This window comes from Danio aesculapii, chromosome 2 (assembly GCF_903798145.1).
Source record: "Danio aesculapii chromosome 2, fDanAes4.1, whole genome shotgun sequence".
In the NCBI taxonomy this organism is placed as follows: domain Eukaryota; kingdom Metazoa; phylum Chordata; class Actinopteri; order Cypriniformes; family Danionidae; genus Danio; species Danio aesculapii.
Window position 1 is genome coordinate 17,122,267 of NC_079436.1, and position 22,998 is coordinate 17,145,264.

The following is a 22,998-nucleotide window of genomic DNA, read 5'->3' on the forward strand; positions in this document are numbered from 1 at the left end:
TTTTGTGTGTTAAATCTTTTAACGTTAATTTCTTTGTATATACGCTTCCAGTCTGGATGTAGATTGTACCAGTTTTGATAAGATAGCTGAGAATAAACTTAGCCTTGGGTAAGAAACAGATTGTACATTGAATGTGTGTACTATTCCTTTGTGGACCACTTCACAGGTCTGGGGTCAGCTCTGAACAGCCTAATGGCTACCTAACATTTGTATGCTTGAGATATTGAGATATCCTTTAGAGTAGTATGCACGCAAACGTGTAATTTTTTTTCATTAATCTGTATTTTAACCAATCAGATTAAAACACCTATATGATGGAGTTATTGACATTATATAAGAGTATAATTGTTGTTGTTTTAAGATTGTAAGCCTACGAACTTTTTGCGAGTGTTGAAGCTGGCTTCTGCTGAAGAAACTGCAAACTATCTTCAGTAAACTTCCTTTTTAATTGAATCTCCATTAAGTCTCCAGCTCTTCTTCATCTGACAGACTGGTAATTTTTGGGTTAAAACTGCATATATCTCCTACACCTGACCCATAGATTCTGTTTTTTGGAAAAGAAAAAAAAATGTTTCAACCTTTTTATTAATAGTTGATCGAGAGCAGTGGTGCATTTACCAAACAACGACGTAACTCAGCCACTGAACTATCGTAGTACGATGCATCGTTTGGGAAAATCTCTGTCGGGATTCATTGTTTGAACCACGTTAGTTATAACTTATAACGCAAATTATATTGTTTTACATGCACACACATTTAAAAAAATCCTATATTAGTTTTGGTAAAAGCATGCACTCATTTTCCATATAAATTGAAATATATGTAAATGGCAAATACAGGGCCAATGTTTCCTTTACAAATATTATTGAGAATATTACATATTCTATTATAAAAAATAAAATCACTTACAAAAACACGTATTCTAATATCATATATAAATCATATAAATAAATAAATAAATAATGAGGCTATTTATTAAGAAATGAAATTTAATATTTAATATTTATTAGGAAATTTAAAAAAATCCTACTTTAATAATAAGTTTATATTATTATTAAAGTAGCATTTTTTCAATTTTTCATTAATGAGGATGATGATGATGATGATGATGATGATGATGATTATTATTATTATTATTAAGTAGGATATAGTTTATTTATTTTTTAGGTAACACTTTATTTTGATGGTCCATTTGAGTATTAGGAGACTGCCTGCTTAATATCTGTTGATACAGACATTTAACTGATTATAAGAAACTCTGCAAGTACATGTCAACTTACACTAATCTTAACCCCAACCTAACAGTCTACTTATAATCTAATGAGAATTAGTTGGCATGTAGATGCAATGTAACTTAAATTACATTTTTTTCCTTTTTTGAAAAGTCTACTTTTACAATTTGACACGTGCAAACCACTGCAGAAATGTTCTAACCAACAGGCCCATGTCATATACAGATACATTTCTTAATAAACAGCCTACTATAAATTAAAAGTATTAATGTATGCTATGCTTTTGTTTTCACAAGCATGAAACGGAGACGTAACATTAATTCCGCTTTTAAATAATAGGTCACCTATAGCTTTCATCATGAGCCATGGCTGTGTTCAAAATGACATCAATGTTTTCAAAGTGCACTGCAAAGGAAGCGCAATCGTAAACATGAAGATCGCTAAAACTGAACTGTAAAAATACTTTGAAATCAAATTACACCCGAAAGCGATGACTTTAATGCTTTTTTTTATAATACCAAGTTTAAATGTTAGAATGTTCTAAATATATAGGGCAGGGGGATAACTGGGAGTAGAAAACAGCCAGGCTGACAACAGCTCCAGAGGTGTAGTTGTAAGCATACAAGTTTGCGACACAGTTTGCAAATGTTCATTGGAACAATGGATTTGGGAAACGCCTAATCAACAAAATATGTTTGTAACGACGGAACGTGCAACCTTAGTTGGCTAACGATGGTTTTCAGAAACACACTCCAGTACGGGCTGCATTAAGTTGTTGGGACATCCTCTGGAAGATGACATAAAATAACATAAAATTGACAAATTGATTTCAGGAGTTATTTTAATTTCTATAATGGTTTTCCACTGCTGTTTGAGAAACTGCATAAATTTAAGCCACCACTGTCTACTATATGGATCTCTATAAGGTGAACAAACTTGAATGCAAATGTACAGAGAACATGAAAAAAGATAACCACATCGAAGAATAAGGACGATGTCGAAGAATAAAAAGAAAACTAAAGCAATGTGCGTCTGTTCGCGCACATACACCCACATACATACACGCGCACACACGGATACACGCACACATGCACACACACACACACCCACACACACACACAATATCTTTGAAACACCCTGCATCATATTACCCCAACGCAAGATAAATATGTTGGGTGAAAAATTTATTTTACTGAGGCGCAAAAAACGTCCTTACCATCCGTCCTTTCACATATGTATCCCATGAAAAAAAAAAAAAAAACAGACTTTCAAAGTTCATAACTAGATTAAAGAACTTTCTTTTTAGCAAAGCGTACTCACAATGCAATACATAATGGTATGATGCATGAGTGTGATCCATGTAGGTGAGTGGGCTTGACAGGCACCTGTAGGACACACTCCTCCTGTATTAATGCACCAGACATTTTGTTAGAAATACTCAAATGCTTTACATGCCATTGATTGACCTGTGCAGAGATGATGCCAACCATCGAGGACCTCAAGCTCCAACACATACGAAGTGATGATGCCAACCATAAAGGACTTCTAGAGGTCTCCATAATATTGGACCAGGCCGCATCCTGAGCAGATGCTGTGGCAGTCAAGGAGGAGTGGAGAGCATGAGACTGATTCCTGAACACCCACCGGTGACCTACTCACACCTGCAACTTCTCCATAATGGATGTCCAGCGTTCTCCAGCCTCCAGTGCCTGGACTGCAGCTCTGCACAAGAAGTTTGGCCAGAGGAGAAATGGTCATGCCCAACTAAGCCTGGTTTTTCTTGAGGTTTTTTTCCTTCACTTTTGTTAATTAGTGAAGTTTGTTCCTCACCACTGTTGCCACTGGCTTGCTTGGTTTGACACTTTTGGAGCTGCGCATCGATGGATTTGCTCTTCAGTGTTTGGACTTTTAACGGTGAAAATTAAACCACACTGAACAGAGCTAAACTGTACTTCAACTCTGAAAACTGGACTGACACAGTTTCAATTTACTAGAACTTTTATGTTAAGCTGCATCTACACAATCTACATTGTATAAACAAACACTTTATAAATAAATATTAATTGAATTGAATTCTTTCAATCCTATTATAGAGATGTTATCTCGTCTGCTGCGATTTTTGGCATCTTCTCCAAGAGGGAGACCTTTTCCAGTGCCGTAATCTTGCTTTGAAGTCTGGCCACGTTGTCCTCAGTCTGGGAAACACGACTGATCATATAATGATAAATACTATAGAATCAAGCAGACCAATTTACCTGTTACATTAATAACTTGAATAATTATTCTATTTTTGATATTATGATTTAGAGATAAAGGCCCACCCACATTTAGATTGGTCTCAACAATACTTTTGTGTTCTAAATAGAAAAACACAATATTGGTCTACAAACTGTAAGTAAACGTGACTAATGCCAATCTGTTAGTCAGAGCACTAAGAACATCTCATTGTGTGCCACTCTGCTCTATCTATCATGTTTTAGTCCATTACTAACCTCAGTAGGGGCTTGTGGTGTAATGGATTTAGCGTAATCAACTACAGTTAATAATACAAAATTAATTAGAACAATCTGAAGCATAATTTATTAGTCAGGTAAATGTGTATTATGCACATGTATTGTGTGTATTAACTATTCAGTCAATTCATTAACAATCAATACAAGACATCAAATTCTCAAATATAAATCTAAGGTCAAAAGATGCATTCCTGACTTTGTTGTGGATTTCTGGATTTCAAAAATATTTTGTAAGTTTTAAAAAATAACTTCAGGACTTCTGGTTATGACAAGCACTGGCTAGTCATGCTAATTTGAACTGATGTCAACTTTGTTCAATTTAATCCTAAAAAGTTTTCCAAATCCAACCCATAAGTGATATACAATAAAGGAAACACTCCTGCAAGTATGCCGCCAAAAAATATAAAGTCAGGACAACAGGCAAAATTGCAGCCACAAACAGGCTCTGACAATATGGAACAAGCGAGCAAGCTAACCGCTGATGGGAAAGACTCAATTCAATTCCTTCAGCCATACAGACATTAAAGGATGAAATGACTAAACATTCAGCCGGCATGCTTGAAACTATTAATGGGTTGAAAACAGAGCTAATGTCAAAAATAATCAGCAAAGTCGAGGACAGGATATCGCAAACAGAGGAAGAAGTCGCTACCCTTCATCAAAAGGCTAAGAGACTGGAACAAACAGTTGAGACATTAACCAACAAAATCCAAGACCTAGAGGATCATGGACATCATTCAAATTTAAGGATGGTCGGATTACCCAAAAAAGCAGAAGGGACAGACAACTGTGCTTTTCTGGATGAATGGCTCCCCAAAGTACTGACAGATTGCTTCACTACAACTCCTACAATCAAGCGAGCACAAGTTGGACAAATGAATGTGAATTGTCCCAGGCCAATCATAATGAAGTTCCCGAATTTTAAAGGCTGCAAAAAAACCAAACACTATGAGCGGCCAGAAAAGTATAAGAACTCCACTATAAAGGTCAGTGATTTTGAATTTATCAGCCAGGACATGTCAGCGCCAGCGATGCTTTGATAGAGTAAAAGCCCAGCTGAAATCCATGAACATTAGATACAGAGTGCTCTATCCTGTTCACTTGATGGTGACCCACGCAGACAATAATAGTAATAATATATTTTATTTATAACGCGCTTTTCTAAAACCTAAAGCGCTTACAAGTAAGTAAAAAACAACAAAGCACAGTAAACAATAAAAAAATAAAATAAAATAATACAATAAAAAACACAGTAAGAATAAAAGAGATATCACAAATTAAAAACAGTCCTAAAAAGATGAGTTTTAAGTAGCTTTTTAAAAGCGTCCAATGAACTAGCATTCCTAATATCAGTGGGAAGAGCATTCCACAGTTTGGGAGCACGGAAAGAGAATGCCCTACCTCCCATGGTGCTGAGTTTGCAACGAGGCTGAAACAGCGTAGGACTTGAGGCAGAGCGTGGACAGCGAGAGGTAAAGGAAATGGATATCAGGTCACAAATGTAACCTGGAGCAGAACCATGAATCGCTTTATATGTTTGAATCAATGTTTTAAAATCTTGACGGGCAGCCAGTGAAGCTGTTGGAGTATGGGAGTGATGTGCGACCGAGACGATGTATGTGATGCATCGTCTGATGTGCAGCAGAATTTATGTATTGTAATATCTCGAGAGAATTTGCTGGTAACCCTCCGAACAGAGAATTGCAAAAATCCAAGCGAGACGTGATAAAAGCATGGACGAGTCTTTCAGCATCAGGCCTCGAGAGAAAAGGACGTAAGTGGGCTATATTACGAAGATGATAAAAGGCCGTTTTAGTTACATGTTTAAAATGAGGCTTCAGACTAAGCTGAGAGTCAAGGAGAACACCAAGATTACGCACCTGCGGAGATGGTGATAAGACAGACCCATCAACCCATCAACCTCAAGTTCACTACACCTCTTAATGTTAGAAGGAGTGCTAACCAATAAAATCTCTGTTTTTGAACTATTCAGTTTAAGATAATTATGTTGCGTCCAAGCTATAATTTCAGTTAAGCAAGCGTTAAGCGATGACATTGATGCCGATGAATTGGGAGAAGTGTTAATATAGATTTGTGTGTCATCGGCATAACAATGATATCTAATCCCAAATTTTTGCAGGATTTGACCAAGAGGCAACATATAAATACTAAAGAGAAGTCGAACAAGTACTGACCCTTGGGGGACACCATGATATAAAGGAACAGTACGCGATCTGTGACCCCCATATAGATAAACTGTGAACGTCCAGAAAGATAGGAATTAAACTAATTTAGCACAATCCCATCCACACCAACCCAGTTATGAAGTCTGTCCAACAGTATGCTATGAGAAATTGTATCAAAAGCTGCGGTTAAGTCTAAAAGTACTTAAATACCACTAGCCCCCGAATCAGCAATCAGGAGAAGGTCATTTATAACCCTAACCAAAGCATTTTCTGTGCTATGTCCTGATCTAAAACCCGACTGAAATGCATCAAACAAAGCATTTGCTTGCAGGTGTTCTTGCAGTTGCCCCACGACCACCCTCTCAAGAACCTTCGCCAGAAAAGGTAGATTAGAAATAATATATTTCTATTAGTCAGATAATTAGTCAGATCAGAGGAGTCACTGCCAGGCTTTTTTAAAATTGGTGTAACAGCAGCAGTTTTCAGAGCAGTTTCAATAAAACCAGTGCTAAGTGAAGCATTCACAATAGTGGTAATGTGGGGCACGAACACTGAGAGACAGTTCTTCAGAACAGAAGTTGGGAAAGGATCAAGAACACAGGATGAAGAGTTCAGTGACATACAGTAGGTGAGAGTTCAAAGTGACTATTACCGCCGTGCCTTATACCGCCGCCGTTTGAAATAACTGCTGCTCTGTTTTTAGTGTAGGACCGCAGTTTGTGAAAAAGCCGCCAGGGGGCGCAAAGGGACGGGATGCGAACGGAAAGAAATAGCCTTTACAGCAGCTTTAAATATGCTACTGTGCTTGTAAATGATATTAAACAATAGGTCAAAGCATTATAAGTCCTTCATTAATCATTTAAAATTTGTTAACACACTTTATTGTAAACTTTTTAAGTGCAAAGAGGACTCGTTTTGGAATTGAAGAAATAAAAGACAACTAACATGAAAGCACAAACATTTAGTACAATAAGAGGTCTTAAATAAATAAATAAAGCAGTCTTTTAGCCTGCTTTTAGTGTTTGCCGTTTTGATAGGACTAAGACAAGACTTTTTCAATTATGTTTTTATTTATGTTTTTATTTACATTTTCATTGTTGATTATATTTTATTTTATGTCTGAATTATTGTACATAATAATAAACGAATAATGAAAATAAATGAATAATGAAAATATGCCTAAATAAATAATTTATTTAAAGATATTGCGGCGAAACACTGAGAAATGGTCAGGGGCATGGTCTAAAGAGCTTAAGTTGAATGCTGCTTCATCAAAAGCAAAAAAAATAAATTGACCTACCTTAAGCAGATCACTAAAAGTATAATAAAAATAATTTTTTGCTCGCTCTCTCTCTCTCTCTCTCTCTCTCTCTCTCTCTCTCTCTCTCTCTCTCTCTCTCTCTCTCTCTATATATATATATATATATATATATATATATATATATATATATATATATAATTTTGTATTTAATTAATTATATATAATTATGTATTTATTTAATTATATATAATTATAAATATATTCTTAATAAACTTCCCAGCCATAAATATTAAAAAAACACAACTTGTATTAAAACTGGGCGAGGATTAGAAAGAATACGATGCTTGTTATATAATTTAAAATGTTATTCCTCTTGTCCAATTTCTTTATGCATATTTTTTCACTCGCTACTCTGCCAGGAACTTCGCCGCTAGAGAGCACCTTCAAAAATCTCAATCTCATGGCTCATTCTTCACGAATATAGAATTAAAATAATGGCGCGTTTCATTGTGCATCCCGCGGGTGCAACCAACAAGAGTTGTGCATTTTAGTTTAACTTTTTGAGCGTTAAAAGCAGTTCGGTGTTAGTTTTTATTTAAATATATCAAGCCGAAACTAAACAGCGCATTCTCTCCGCCTCCTCGTTCATAACCAGCGGGACCGGGACGTACTGCTGAAGCAGGCAATAGAGAAACTCCGTCATTCATCATAATCTTAGCTGATGTTTCGGAGTCGAAAGAATATATTAAAGAGAAATGTTCTTGTAACAGTCCCTATATATTTAATCTTTTTCTTTCTTTTTTTCCTGTCATTTCTCTTCAGCAAATTATATTTTTTAAAGCTGCTTGATTCTTTTAAAACCGAAAGCAGAGCCCGTCAATTGGTGTTTTTATTATCTACGATAATTTATCCTCTGATCATTTTGCATAAAGGTTTTAATAAAAAAAAACAGGTCACTTAATTACTTTCGATGTGCTAAAATATTTGTTAAACGAATGTTATTTAAAAAAAGCATATGCACATATTACAATTGTAAAATAGTCTAAAATGCATGGTCTAATCAGAAATAAAGGAAATTAGTTATATTTAATGCATAAAATAGGCTAGCCTTTTTATAAATTGAGTTTAATTGATTTGAAACTTTTAATTGCATTTTAACGTCCTGTATAAATAATAAAAGTTGCATCAGATTGACGAAAAAACGAATATTAATACCTGCAAACAGGGCAACGGTTACTTTTTTTTCACTGACTGGCATGACTGGCAAACGCGTCAGAAAAAAAACTGCTGAATCTCTGCGAATATTTGGTTAACTTATAAAACAAATGTCTGGTTTAGTGATGTTAGTAATGCATAGAAAAATGCAAAGCAGAATTCTCCTGAGCTCAATAAACCACTGATGACAGCGACGGAATCACTGGCCCACCACGTTCTTATGAACATATTTTATTTATTAAAGGTATTATTTCATTGACCTGAACATAATCAGTTATAATATAATTACTAACCCATCGTCATAGTCATCACCGGTGTGACATTGCACCACGACATGGATTTTCTAATACCGTCAATACCGTAATAAATCAATTATGCGCCTTGAACGGCTGCATTTACATCAATAATAGCTAATTCTAAATAATAAGGCATTCCATTCAACGTTCAGTTGTGGTCTGAATACATGTCCTTATACTACAGGGCTCGAAATTGCTACCATTTTGGTCGCATGAGCGCCCGAAATTTAATCTATGCGCCCTCATAATATATTTGAGAGCATTTGTGTGTCTGAATATAATGAATATAATGAACAGGGAGCTTTTGTTACTGCAGGAAATGCAAACGGCTGAAGAGTGAAAAGTGCACAGGTTTGCAAACCTCACCTAAAGTTATAATAATAATAATAATGGCGCAGATGACAGCGATCATGACATGAGGTAAATGTTGATCCGCCAGCTGAGATCAATCAAGTGTTTTCGGAGAAGGTGCCCGAATCTTGATGCGTTGCATTCACCGCGTGTTCAGCGCAAATGTCCGCTAAATATAAAATCTAACACTGTACACATCATCGCCAAAGAAACTCACCTTTACTAAGTTTACACTGAAACTACGGCTCATAACAAAGACCGGAATTGCGCAGGTGGTCATCGCGAGAATCCTGCTCTGTCTGTTCATAAATTGGTGCGGCTGACTCGCCTGCTTTATTCCACCAACACAGAGAAATGAAGATCAGCTCATAACGAGACTGAGCATTTACAATGACCCAAACCAAAACTTTTAAAGAGTGATAGAAGTGAGACTTTCTTTTGTCCGTTCTTCCTTAAGATGTATATTATTTTGCTATTGAAAGTAATACCATGATATTATGCCATCACCGTTCAAAAGATGAAAAATACCGTGATATTAATTTTAGGTCATATCGCCCACCCCTAACAGGTAGCCTAGTTCAGTTCAGAAGTTGTTGTGCATAGAAACATTCATTTTCATAAGGCCTCATATTTAATGCGGTTTCGTTTTTAAACGCATAGGTTTTGTTACGCCATCCGTCCTATGTCGGAGTTTTGGATTTTGTGTATTCATGTTTGTGAAAAACACTTAAGAGTGGAGACCCCTTCCCCCTTCTCATAACCAAAAGCTTGTCTGTCAGGTGTTAATGGGCATCAGTGAGGCCGAAATCATGTCGCGTTTTCACTGTCGGGCTAGCTTGCAGCTCGTCACGCAAACCCTGCCCCCAGAACTTCCCCGGAATTAGATGTTGCATATTATTCTGTGATCTTAAGGAAAGTGTTAAGTAGACTATTTAAGTGTCTTTAATATGGTGTATAGATTATTATGCGTTATTGAAACATCAAGGGGGACGCAGCAAAGTCACTTATAAATTAAAATTGTATTATTTTATGCAATTTTATTATTTTATGCAACAGCCTTACATTTAAAACGGAAACTTAACGGCGATTATAATCAAAAAGAACTCAGCCTATAAGGCTAGATGTTTTCTTTCCCTTATTTATTAATTTATTTGTTCATGTGTTTGGCGCATGTAACTCGTGTGCCATCGGAAAACTAGTGTAATGACGGCAAGCCATCTTTCCCAGACTCGGGGCAAAGTCCGCCTCTCCTTTCACTCCGTCCCGAAGCCCCAGCTGGCCCTCCTGACATCCTCTGCGTAAAACATATGCTTGATAAGTTGACGGTTCATTCCGCTGTGGCAATTACAGACTAATAAAGGGACTAAGCCAAAAAGAAAATGAATGACGAATGAATAAATGAATAAATAAATGATAATAATAAAATAAAAATAAGGTAATAATCTTTACACACAGATGCCGCGTAAGTGGCCTTTTTTAATTTAGAGATGGTACATTTGAATTGCCTCTGCCACTTCTTCCCCCACCTCAAACCTGAAAGTTGAAGAGAGAACTATAGCCTATTTACACCTTGATGCCTCAGCCTCAATAGCAACAGTTCACAGCCCATTTACGCCAAGACAGTGCAAGTTTAGCGGAAGAATGTCAAATCAAAATCACGCAGATGAAGCACATCAGCAACTACTATCATGAAACTATTAAAATGGCATTGGCATAACTAAAATAAATGTTTATTTGCAGCAGCTTTTTTTCGCGCAACAGAAATGCGGCGTTGGGAAGCATTTAATAAATAAAAGCAGGGTTAATAGTGACGTGATTCAAATGATGGATCTGCGACAGAGAAACTAAGGGTTTTGGGAAACACTCATCACTATATTCTTTCCCCCCCAAAACTATGCATAGTTCACCTGCAAGTTACTGTACGTCTTTGTTTGGGAAAGCACAGGTCCGCTGGTGCCTCGCGCCTCTTTCTCTGGGCCAAATCGAGGTGATTTTAAAAATATTAAAGATATAGATTAATTAAATATTCAGCAAAAGAGACATTTATTTAATATTTCACTATGCATTTCATCTGATAGGCTAATCTTTATAGCTTAATTAAACACATATTGTCAAAACCCACACATGTATGAAAATGAAAATGGCATTTATTTTATTATTAGACTCCGATTTGTTATTTGTTGCCTAGGCTATTTTCACATTTGAGGTGCTTTATTGGCATGACAAATAACTGTACATTCGTATTGCCAAAGCAGTGCAGCGTCACTGCGTACAAAGACAGTGCAAAAAGGGCAGTAGTGCAAACAATTATGGATATAACACAAAGAAAATAGAATAATAAAAATAAAAATAGAATCAGGATAAAGGTAATGATATAGCCTATTATCAAAAGTAAGTCCACAAATAAAGAGTTCGAGTATTTGTGTGTTGTAGACAGTGGAGCGGGTATTGCTGGTTGAACGCACAACTAACAGCGCTCTGTGCTGGACTTTACACCTGCTTTGATCTGGTGCAGGCATAAATGCGCATGCGGTGGAGGCGCACTCTAAACTCACACTGGAGAAAACTGGACTAGTGGATATCACGAAGACACGCAGCTTAATTTATTTCATGTTTTGCTTAACTAATTCTTTGAATAAAACTATTGAGCTATAAAGGGAAAAAACGCAGAAGAAATTTGCCATTATATTAATTTTAGCACAGCTGCCAGTCATTTTAACATTAGTTTTTCAGTTAGGGATTAATATTAAAGTAGCCTAGTAAACATGTCTATACTATAATATTATAATTTGTTATATCCATTATTATTATTATTATTATTATTATTATTATTATTATTATTATTATTATTATTATTATTATTAAGCTATACAATTGACAAAACGCAGAACCCTTAAAAAAAATTGCTTTCATTTTGACATAGCTAAAGCACACGTTTAAAGTTATGTAAAAAAAAAACATCCCATTCTACAGCAGCAGTCAAGTTAGGACACTTAAAAATGCCTTTTGCGTTTGAAGATGATCGACCTGCGAAGTTATGTTTACAGTGTTATAAAAGTAAAAGGTAGGCTATTTAGTGCATGTGGATTTACCGTAGACAGGCTTTCTGTTTGGCTAATGCCTAAAAATGTAACTAAGTAACACATTAATTTTAGCAAATATTTTTAAATGGCATTTAAAATTTAAATTCATTTTTTTTATTTAATTTAACATTTAAATATAATTTAATTTAAAACATTTATTTTTTCCTCGCTGATTTTGGTTGGGTAATAAAGCGTGATGACTCAGATATGATCTAGTTTAGCTTGCATGTTAGGGCATATTTTGACGTCTTTACCTAAAACTTTAAACATTTATAATATTTAAAATAAAACGGAAAGAAATAAGGAGACTAACATAATTTAAACCACTTGTTTGGTGCTTAAACCATGATCTTTCTGCATTAATGTAAACAGTATCATTGCCTTCATTAATAAAATCGGTAATAGCGAAACTGCATTATTATTACTATAAAAAGTAGGACTATATCGGTAATGCAAAGTAATGAATGAATAAATAGCCTAAATAAAAGGAACAAGAAGGGACCAAATTCAGTCATCAGGTCAAGTGCAATGGGATTGCGCCCTTGCGCCCTCATTTATGATATCCTGCCGCCGGGCCTGCTATAGCAAAACTTTATTGTTTGAGAAGAAACAAAAACGGAAACTGTGCATGAAAACCTGGCTGGGAAGACGGCGATAACATGAATTTTCTGTTCTTCAACGAGAAAAAAAAAAATCGCAGACAAGACACAATGACGGCGTTAATTATACAACGCAGTGTTTACGATCATATTAACAACTAACATTAATATCAATAACTCCTCTGGCTTTAGACTTTACCTTTTAGAGCTTGTTCTTGTCGGCGCAATATAAGTTTATTGCATGTATAGCTACGAATCAGATTATGAAGAATGATTAAGAGCATGCTTTTCCTTTATTTCATCCTTTTCCGTAAGGTGTTTTATTTATTTATTTATTTATAATTTTTTAAATAATGATGACAATATTCACTGTCTAAGCATTCCTCTGTATACTACTAACAAATTACGCCCCTGTACCCAAGTAGCCTACCTAAGTTAATTTACATTTCATGTAAAAAAATAAGAAATCAAAAAAGACCAAAGTATTATGCTAAATATCCGTACAAACTAACATGTTTGTTGTTTAACTTTCGTTGATAAAACAACACAATACAGCCTATAATAATGTAGGCTAGTTAAATAGAAATAACTTTAACTGCTTGAAACAGTAAACGTTACATTTTAGAAACTTCACAAATACTAATCAATAATAATATAAATAGTAACGAAGAACAAAAATATTAGCCTAGGCTTGTAACAACATAAGTCAGATGTTTAAAAAAAACTGCGTCTCTCCGCCTTTTGTTTTCTATTCATATTTTAAATTCTTTGCCAGAAAAACTAACATGTTGACTTTGTTCGGTTTAAGCGGAGACTTATTTGAGATTACAATGTTTCCAGCAGCACTGAGACGGTGTGCCTGTAGCGCATGCAGATACTTTTTCACAACCGTGGCAAAGAGGGTATCTTGCTCCGCCGCCTGCATTTCTCGGAAACCAGCTCTACATCACAGAGCGGCGCGTTCTCAACTACCAAATATGCTGCTCCATTTCTCATCAACGTCTACTATTTATCAGTTTCTCTTTTTTATTTGGCCATTTTTGAAAAGGACTCTCTGCCATACCTGGCTGGACTAGCTGGGCATTTGCGTTCAGTAAATGACACCGGAGCTGGCTCCGCATTTCATGGGCTGGGGGACATGACCGCAGCTCTGGAGGTTCGACGTGTTTGTCCATTTAACACTTATTTTTGTAAACAAGCCCAACAAATAGCTTCATCCTAATTATTAATTCGCTTTTCTCGTTCGCCACGAATCCAAAATGTTTCCAGATTGGCGATGTAATATAAGTTTTCCAGCGAGGTTCATGGCTGAACTTGAACTTGCTGTATCACGTCTAAGTTAACGTTATATTCATAAATGTATAGGCTCCTTGGCAACAAAACAGAAAATGTGTGTTCTAGAGTGATTGTCATCACGGTGACCGTCACAGCCCTTACATATGACATTGCATACATGTTTCATAAGCTATAAAATTAAAGCCTCAGTTTGGTGCGGAGTTATCATTATACCAAAATCAAGAAAATCTTTGGATTTGTTTGATTCGTAGATTGTAGGCTATTTTAAAAGCTGATATTATATAAGAACTATTAATAACTGTAATTTTCAAAAAAATAAAATAAATAAAATAAAAAAGGGGTTTGTTGGTTGTAGCCCACCCTAAATCATCAACAGCCTGCTTTTTAAGTTTATAAAGCGGCTCCAGACAGCACAGAGGTGATCTGCATTAGCGCTGGTTAATGTCAACTCTGTGTGAAACTGTGACCAGAAATATCCTTCTTTCAATTTGCTTCTTTGGCAAAATGCGTCTGTAGAAACGTGTGTTTGCATGTGTTACCATCCAAAGAGTTAACAAATATTTGTTGTACATTTAGTGGCCGATCGCAAATGCGCACGCCTTTACGTTCCAAAAACGCAGACACATTGAAGTAAGTAACATCTGTAACAGTTTTCGCAATAAAATCATCATCGATGATTTTGATATGAGAGTAGTATTCCCTTTTCGCGACCATCAGCGCATTATGATATTCCGTGAGATGTTGCTCAAACATAAGTTTGTGTATCACAAGCCCAGATTTATTATATTTTTTCTCCAATTGCCTGTTAACAGCCTTCATTTTTCTTAACTCCTGCGTAAACCAGGGTGATGATCTTGTAAAAGAAACGGAGCGAGTTTTCAGTGGAGCAATATCATCAAGAAGTGACTTAAAAACAGAGTTGTATTGGGCCACTGTAGGCATAATAGGCAAACCCTCAATCTGTTGACTAAGTTGGTCAAGGTCAATGTCACCAAGTTTCCTAAAAGTAATTGTTTAAAAGCGTTTGACAGTAGTCTGAGAAGATGGTGCACTCAGATCGAACGTAATGAGTTTATGGTCACTAAAAGGCACCATAATTGCTTTGAGTGACTGAATATTCACTCCTGTGGCACAAACCAAATCCAGCGTGTGACCACATTTATGCGTAGGAAAGTCAACATGCTGGATCAAGTTAAAACAGTCAAATATGTCCAATAAACAAGCAGCTTGAGCACAGTCCACATCCTCAACGTGAAAATTTAAATGACCAGTAAGGAGAAGAGAAGGACAGAGCGCACTAGCCACCGTCAATAAATCGGTAAGTTTTGAGAAAAATTCGGAAGCAGGTTTTGGAGGACAATAAATGTTCAATACTAACACAGGAGAAGTGCCGGTCAATTTAAACGCCAAGCATTCAAAGGTAGTAAAACATGGCAGAGTTACTTCGATTACAGTCACATCAGAGTGGAAAATAACTGCTAAGCCACCGCCTTTGCCTGTGGAGCGAGAGCGCTCGAGATATGTGTAGCATGGCAAAGCACACATATTTAAATTAGGTCGCACGGACGCTCGGCTTCCTGGCCGTCTGGTTCCCGTTCCTCTTCTGCCACTTTCCGACGCTTCGTTCGTCCCATGACCTCTTTCCTGGCCGAGACAGAGAGCTCAGCGTGCTGCTTCAGGTGTCTGTCTAGGCGGGCCGGCGTCCTTCGACAGCTGGCCACCGGACATACCGTCTTCCGCGTGTCCACCCGGCCAGCAGCAAGCACCAGCAAAAGCTTCTTCTCGTACGCGTTTGACACCTTGTGGACCGCGGACAGGTGCAGCGAGAGCCGGCGGTAGACGTTGAAGCAGAGTGCACATTCGGTCATGACCGTCCAAGACCAAGGCTGGAGGGAGAGAGACCCACACGCTGTGTGGAGCGATTTAAAAGATGGCGGACGAGGCATCCACTTCCGCGTCATTGACTCTGGTAACCCCTCCCTCTTAAAGGGGAAGACCGATACCTTCGAGATCACTTTGGTCCAACTCACACGTATATTTAGAAGCAGTTGTTATGACTTTTGGTGGATTTTTCTCCAAGGAACAATGCACCATTTTAGGCAGCTTTACTGTACTGTGTTAATTTCCCTTTTCACACACAAAGGGATGGCATGAGCCCCGTCGAACACGCACCGTTTTGGGCAGCTTGAACTGTGCCAGCCGTAGGGGCTTTTTGCATAGCTTTTTATTTCCCTTTTCCCACACAAAGGGATGGCATGAGCCCTGTCGAACACGCACGGTTTTTGGGCAGCTTGAACTGCACTAGCCGCGGGCGCTTTTTGCACGGCTTTTCCCATTTTCAAAGCGGTTTCGCAGAACCCCATCGAACAAGCACTTTTTCGGGGCTCACCGCATCATGAATCGCAACCATCAAAAGGGAGGGGCCAGACCGTAACCTCGGACACCACTGACCCTGGCTTGTTTCACCTCGCCGGAGACTACTAGCGGCCACCCTCCACCACCACCACCTACCCCCACACACCTCCGGGAGAGAGGAGGGGGGGGGCTGGTGGAGCAGGGGGGACCGCCGAGGGCCGGCAAGGATAAACCCGCACTGGTCACGCGCGCACACACACAGGGGCTGTTGCCGGCACCAGCCCATACCCCACGCAGCCCCTGGGCTCGATTCACCATGTTAGAGACTCTACCAAGCCCACCAATCATCCCCAGCCCTTGTCCAGGGCGAGGGGGGCGCGGACTGAGAATCAGTAGGGGGGGGCCTTCCCCGAAAAGCTGATGGCAGGTCAGAGACAATCGGCATCGGACACGCACCTCTAGGCGCGGGACGTCCCGGAAAGGCGGTCTCCCGTCGGGCATGGCTTGGCGGGCTGGGGCCTGGGTCTAATCATCTCCACCGGTGAGCGTCACGTCGCCACGGGCCGTTCCAGAGAACACGCATCTTCTTGATGGCCTTTACCAAGACCCACCATCCCCCCAAATGCTGACTGCCACCCCCTCTCCCCGGGCACCTATGCCCTTCCCATGGGGGCAAGCGCCCATGTTAGAGGGGCTGGAGGACCTGACCTCCAGAGCCACCATTGCCACCCCCTCTCCCCGGGGACCCACACCCTTTCCGGGGGGCAAGCGCCGGCCCCAAAGGGTCTTCTAGATTGACACCTCTTCTCCAGCAGTGCTCGGGCACCCCACACTTAAGACGCTTAACCGCTTGGGTGAGGCGGTACCCCCGTCCTCCATGCCCACCAGCGCCCACCAGCTCGCCCGGATTCGGGGCACTGTCTGTAGGCCAGCCTTTAATGTTTGAACCGCTTGAGTGAGGCAGTACCCCCATCCTCCATGCCCACCAGCGCCCGCCAGCTCGCCCGGAATCGGGGAACTGTCTGTGGGCCAGCCTTTAATGTCTGAACCACTTGGGTGAGGCGGTACCCCTGTCCTCCATGCCCACCAGCGCCCACCAATTCGCCCGGAATCGGCGCACTGTCTGTGGGCCAGCCTTTGATGTCTGAACCACTTGGGTGAGGCGTCCTCCATGCTCACCAGCGCTGGCCGGGATCGGATGCACTTTTGTGGGCAGCCAGCCTGGCTATTGACCCCCTGGTTCGTTCAACCGCGAAGCCGTCAAAACCTAAGTCCACTTTTTCTTGCCTTCCCCGAAAACCTGACGGCAGGTCAGAGACAATCGACCCACCAACCCCCAAATGAGGGTTTGTTGTTCCAATCAATTTTTTTACTTTATTTAATACAAGCTTACACTTATATGTTAGACCTAAAACTTAGTAATTGGAATGTAAGAGACTTAAATAAAGTTGTAAAATTGAAAAAAGGTATTAGATACCTTGACACACACACACACACAGTGCGCATGCTCGAGTGACGTCACTGTCACTGGACGATAGCTTCGCTGCGTTTGTTTGGAGTTCGCTGCGTTTGTTTGGAGTTTAGATTCGCAATTTACATTTTTATCATAAAATACCTCCTCATTCACTAAATATTTATCTCTCCTACTTGGGGTGAACAATCCCCTAACACACTCATACAAACAAATCTACTTTTAAACGTTCTGTCTCTCGAGCATCCGCTTGGTGTTTGTAGCTTTAGCCTGCTAGCACCGCTGGTCAGCTAAAGCTACCAACCTCTTTCACTCATTTATTTTCTCACTTTCTGGCTTTGCTCTTCACCTTGTACAATGTCGCTTGCGTGTCTGTCCTTGAGTGCAGGAGAGGCATCGATGGGGGCGCTGGAGCTGGAGCTGGAAGCGGTGGAGTCCCAGATTCGCTCGCTGGAGACGAAGCGAGAGGGCATCAGGGCTCTGCTCTTAACCCGTACTCGCTCGTCTGAGGTAAGTGTCCGATACAACGACAATCTCCCAGTTTCTTCAACCCCGCTTGTTTCTCTGTCCAGGCCCAGCGCACCGAGGACGCGGTGCACCCAGGCGTCGTTCACGCCGACTCCCGGCTACCACGGCCCCTGGGTGCAACCGCGTAAGGTGCTTGCCAGGTCCCGGGGCAGAACGTCTCCTCCTCCGGTGTTCGAGATCCCCACGGAGAACCGCTTCGCCCCTCTCCGCGAGACGGGTCGCGATGTTGCCATCATTGGCGACTCAATCGTCCGCCACGTCCGCTCCACTTCCTCCAAAGGTAACAAAGTACGCACTTTCTGCTTCCCTGGTGCCCGAGTTAAGAATATTTCTGCACAGATACCTACTATCCTGAGCGCTGCCGAGAGCCTCGGTGCCGCCGTCCTCCACGTGGGGACGAACGACACCGGGCTCCGGCAGACGGAGATCCTGAAGAAGGACTTCAGGAGCCTGATCGAGACGGTTCGACGCACTTCGCCCGCCACGCAGATCATCGTTTCTGGACCGCTTCCTACCTACCGCCGAGGAAATGAAAGGTTCAGTAGACTTTTTGCTCTGAATGAATGGCTATTAACATGGTGTGAAGAACAGAAATTGCTCTTTGCCAATAACTGGAATCTTTTCTGGGAGCGTCCTAGGCTTTTCCGCGCTGACGGGCTGCACCCCAGTCGAGCTGGAGCTGAACTCCTGTCGGACAACATCTCCAGAATACTTCGCTCTATCTGACTAGTAAGTAAAAATTCACAATTTAGCCACACAGACTCCTATTCGTCCCACATAAATAACAGTAATGCATACCTAACTAACCACATAGAGACTGTGTCTGTTCCAAACAAACGTACTGTGTGCTCCAGAAATAATCTATTAAGAATTAAACCAGAAAAAACACTAAAAAGTGAAAATACAAATTTCATGAAGCTTGGTCTCCTAAACATCAGGTCACTAGCACCTAAAGCACTTAACATAAATGAAATAATAACAGATAACAATCTTAATGCACTCTGTCTCACTGAAACCTGGCTGAAACAAAATGACTATATTAGTTTAAATGAGGCAACTCCTCCAGGATTCTTATATAAACATGAGGCTCGTCAAACTGGTCGTGGTGGTGGAGTCGCGTCAATCTTTAGTGATATTCTTAATGTTAATCAGAGAAACGGACTTATGTTTAGCTCCTTTGAAGTACTAGCGCTTAATGTTGTCCTTCCAAACACTATGCAAAAACCTATGTTATCTCTCGCTCTAATCACCATATATAGACCTCCAGGACCCTATGTCAATTTTCTAAAAGAGTTTTCTGATTTTATCTCTGACTTACTAGTTAAAACTGATAAAATACTAATTGTAGGAGACTTTAACATCCACATAGATGACGCTAACGACACATTAGGGCTCGCGTTTACGGACTTGCTGGTCTCACTAGGAATAAAGCAAAATGTTATTGGTCCAACTCATCGCCTAAAGCATACACTAGATCTAATTCTGTCTTATGGAATTGAGGTCAATGATGTAGACATTATACCACAAAGTGATGATATTACAGACCACTACCTCTTACTATATAAGCTGTGTTTACCTGAAATTAGCAGATCCGCTCCGATATATCGTCCTAGTAGAACTATTGTTCCATCCACTAAAGATGAATTTATAAATAACTTACCTGATCTTTCTCTACTTCGAAATGCACCCGCAAACGCAAATGACCTTGATGTAGTAACCAGCAGTATGGATGCCATCTTTACTAGCACTTTAAATACTGTGGCACCCATCAAACTAAAAAAGGCTAGAGAGAATAAAACTACACCGTGGTATAATAGTCATACCCGCGCTCTCAAAACAGCAACCCGTGCCCTGGAACGTAAATGGAAAAAAACTAATTTAGAAGTCTTTAGAATTGCATACAAAGACAGTATGTCCAGCTATAGGAGGGCTTTAAAATCTGCCAGGGCTGAGCACCTCCGCAAACTGATAGAAAATAATCAAAACAATCCTAGATTCTTATTTAACACCATCGCTAAATTAACAAATAATCGGTCATCTTTGGAACAAAACGTTCCACCGCAAATTAGTAGTGATGACTTCATGAATTTTTTCAGTGATAAAATAGAAGGCTTTAGACAGAAAATAGGAGATATTAAACTTTCTGCACCGCCTTATACTTCAGATCCAGTAAACACGCCTCTGAATCTAAATAACCTACAGTGCTTTAAAATCATAGAACAGGAAGAGCTAGACAAAATTATAAATAGCTCTAAATCAGCTACGTGTATATTGGACCCAATTCCAACAAAGTTACTGAAAGAATTGCTACCTGTTATAGGAGAACCTCTTCTTAACATTATCAACTCTTCTTTATCTTTAGGCCATGTTCCAAATCCCTACAAGTTAGCTGTTATTAAACCTATTATTAAGAAACCACAACTGGAACCCAGCAACTTAGCTAATTATAGGCCTATTTCAAACCTTCCATTTATATCTAAAATACTAGAAAAAGTTGTTTCTGCTCAATTATGCTCCTTTCTGCAGACCAACAATGTTTTTGAAGTGTTTCAGTCAGGTTTCAGAGCTCATCACAGTACAGAAACTGCATTAGTGAAAATAACCAACGATTTACTCTTAGCTGCTGACCAAGGGTGCATCTCGCTATTAGTTCTACTCGATCTTAGTGCGGCATTTGACACCATTGACCATGGTATCCTTATTAATCGCTTAAAGTCTACAGGTGTCCAGGGACAGGCCCTACAATGGTTTAAGTCATACTTATCTGACCGTTACCAGTTTGTAAATATAAATGGACAGCCTTTACAAATCAGCCCAGTAAAATACGGGGTGCCTCAAGGATCAGTTTTAGGCCCTTTACTGTTTACAATATACATGCTACCCCTGGGAGACATTATTAGAAGACATGGGATCAGCTTTCACTGCTATGCAGATGATACTCAATTATATATTTCAACTAAACCTGACGAGACGTCTAATCTGTCCAAGCTAACTGAGTGTATTAAAGATGTTAAAGACTGGATGACCAACAATTATCTTCTCTTAAACTCAGACAAAACAGAATTATTACTTATTGGGCCTAAATCCTGTACACAGCAGATTTCACAACTCGATCTACAATTAGAGGGATACAAAGTTAGCGTTAGTTCTACTATAAAAGATCTGGGTGTCATATTAGACAGCAATTTAACTTTTAAAAATCATATTTCCCATGTCACAAAAACTGCTTTCTTTCATCTGAGAAATATAGCTAAGTTACGAAGTATGCTATCCATCTCAGATGCAGAAAAGCTAGTCCATGCTTTTATGACTTCTAGGCTGGACTACTGTAATGCTCTGTTTGCTGGCTGCCCAGCATCCTCTATTAACAAACTTCAATTAGTACAAAATGCAGCTGCCAGAGTTCTAACCAGGTCTAGAAAATTTGATCACATCACCCCAATTTTATCCTCCTTACACTGGCTGCCTGTTAAGTTTCGTATTGAATTTAAAATATTGCTTCTTACATATAAAGCTCTAAATAATCTAGCTCCTGCTTATCTAACCAATCTTCTGTCTCGCTACAATCCAACTCGCTCTTTAAGATCTCAAAACTCAGGACTTCTGGTAGTACCTAGAATAGCAAAGTCGAGTAAAGGAGGTCGAGCCTTCTCATTTATAGCTCCTAAACTCTGGAATAGCCTTCCTGATAACGTCCGAGGCTCAGACACACTCTCCCAATTCAAAACTAGATTAAAGACCTATCTGTTCAGTAAAGCATACACTTAGTGCACCACTTAGGGGGCTTCCACACAGGTTATGCATCTTGCTGATATACACTGTGAACATCAGCTACGCTAATTATTTTCTTTATTCTCCATTTCCACCTGGGGATACTCTTCCCGAGGCCCTCAGACTATGCAGAGTCACTGATTCGATCCAAGACCAACGACGAGATGATCCCAAGGTTTCCATATCCTGGACCTGGCCGAATCCTGAACAACTACTGCGATGGTCATGGAAGAGTGGAGAACATGAGACTGTTTCCTATGACGCTCCAGAGACAGACGAGTCTTCGCTGAGGCCAGCTTCCAGCCTCCGCCACTGAGACTGCAGCTCTGCACAAGACGTTTGGCCAGCGGAGAAATTAAAATGGTCGTGCCCTACTGAGCCTGGTTTCTCTCAAGGTTTTTTTTCTTCACTTCCGCCTTTAGTGAAGTTTTTTTTCCCTCTCCGCTGTCGCCACTGGCTTGCATGGTTCAGGATCTGTAGAGCTGCGCATCGTTGGATTTGCTCTTCAATATTTGGACTCTCAGTAGTGATTATTAAACCACACTGAACTGAGCTAAACTGAACTGAACTTAAACACTACAAACTGAACTACACTGTTCCTATTTACTATGACCTTTTATGTGAAGCTGCTTTGACACAATCTACATTGTATAAGCGCTATACAAATAAAGGTGAATTGAATTGAATTGAATAGATAGAATTAAACAATTGAAGATAGACATGCTATTCCTATAAGAAATGCATCACCTCAATTCTCAGCCACCAAGGATCCCAAGGGCCAAGGATCCACCATCTATGTCCAGACAGCACATCACTTCACTCGCTTCATCCTACGCCTCCT

At 39.6% G+C, this 22,998-nt stretch overlaps 1 protein-coding gene across 2 annotated transcripts; it reads left to right on the plus strand.

Annotated features, from left to right (window-relative positions):
* The first annotated feature begins 18,238 nt into the window (after positions 1-18,238).
* Positions 18,239-22,734, plus strand: LOC130241837 (uncharacterized). 2 transcript variants are annotated; one of them, XM_056473811.1, is made up of 3 exons: positions 18,239-18,922; positions 19,025-19,115; positions 22,273-22,726. In XM_056473811.1, the coding sequence occupies exons 1-2, from the start codon at positions 18,258-18,260 to the stop codon at positions 19,110-19,112; spliced, it is 753 nt and encodes a 250-aa protein (XP_056329786.1). In that variant the 5' UTR covers positions 18,239-18,257; the 3' UTR covers positions 19,113-19,115; positions 22,273-22,726. The 2 variants fall into 2 exon arrangements, with proteins under 2 accessions (XP_056329786.1, XP_056329778.1); XM_056473803.1 differs by having other exon boundaries at positions 18,239-19,115; positions 22,273-22,734.
* Positions 22,735-22,998: the final 264 nt, after the last annotated feature.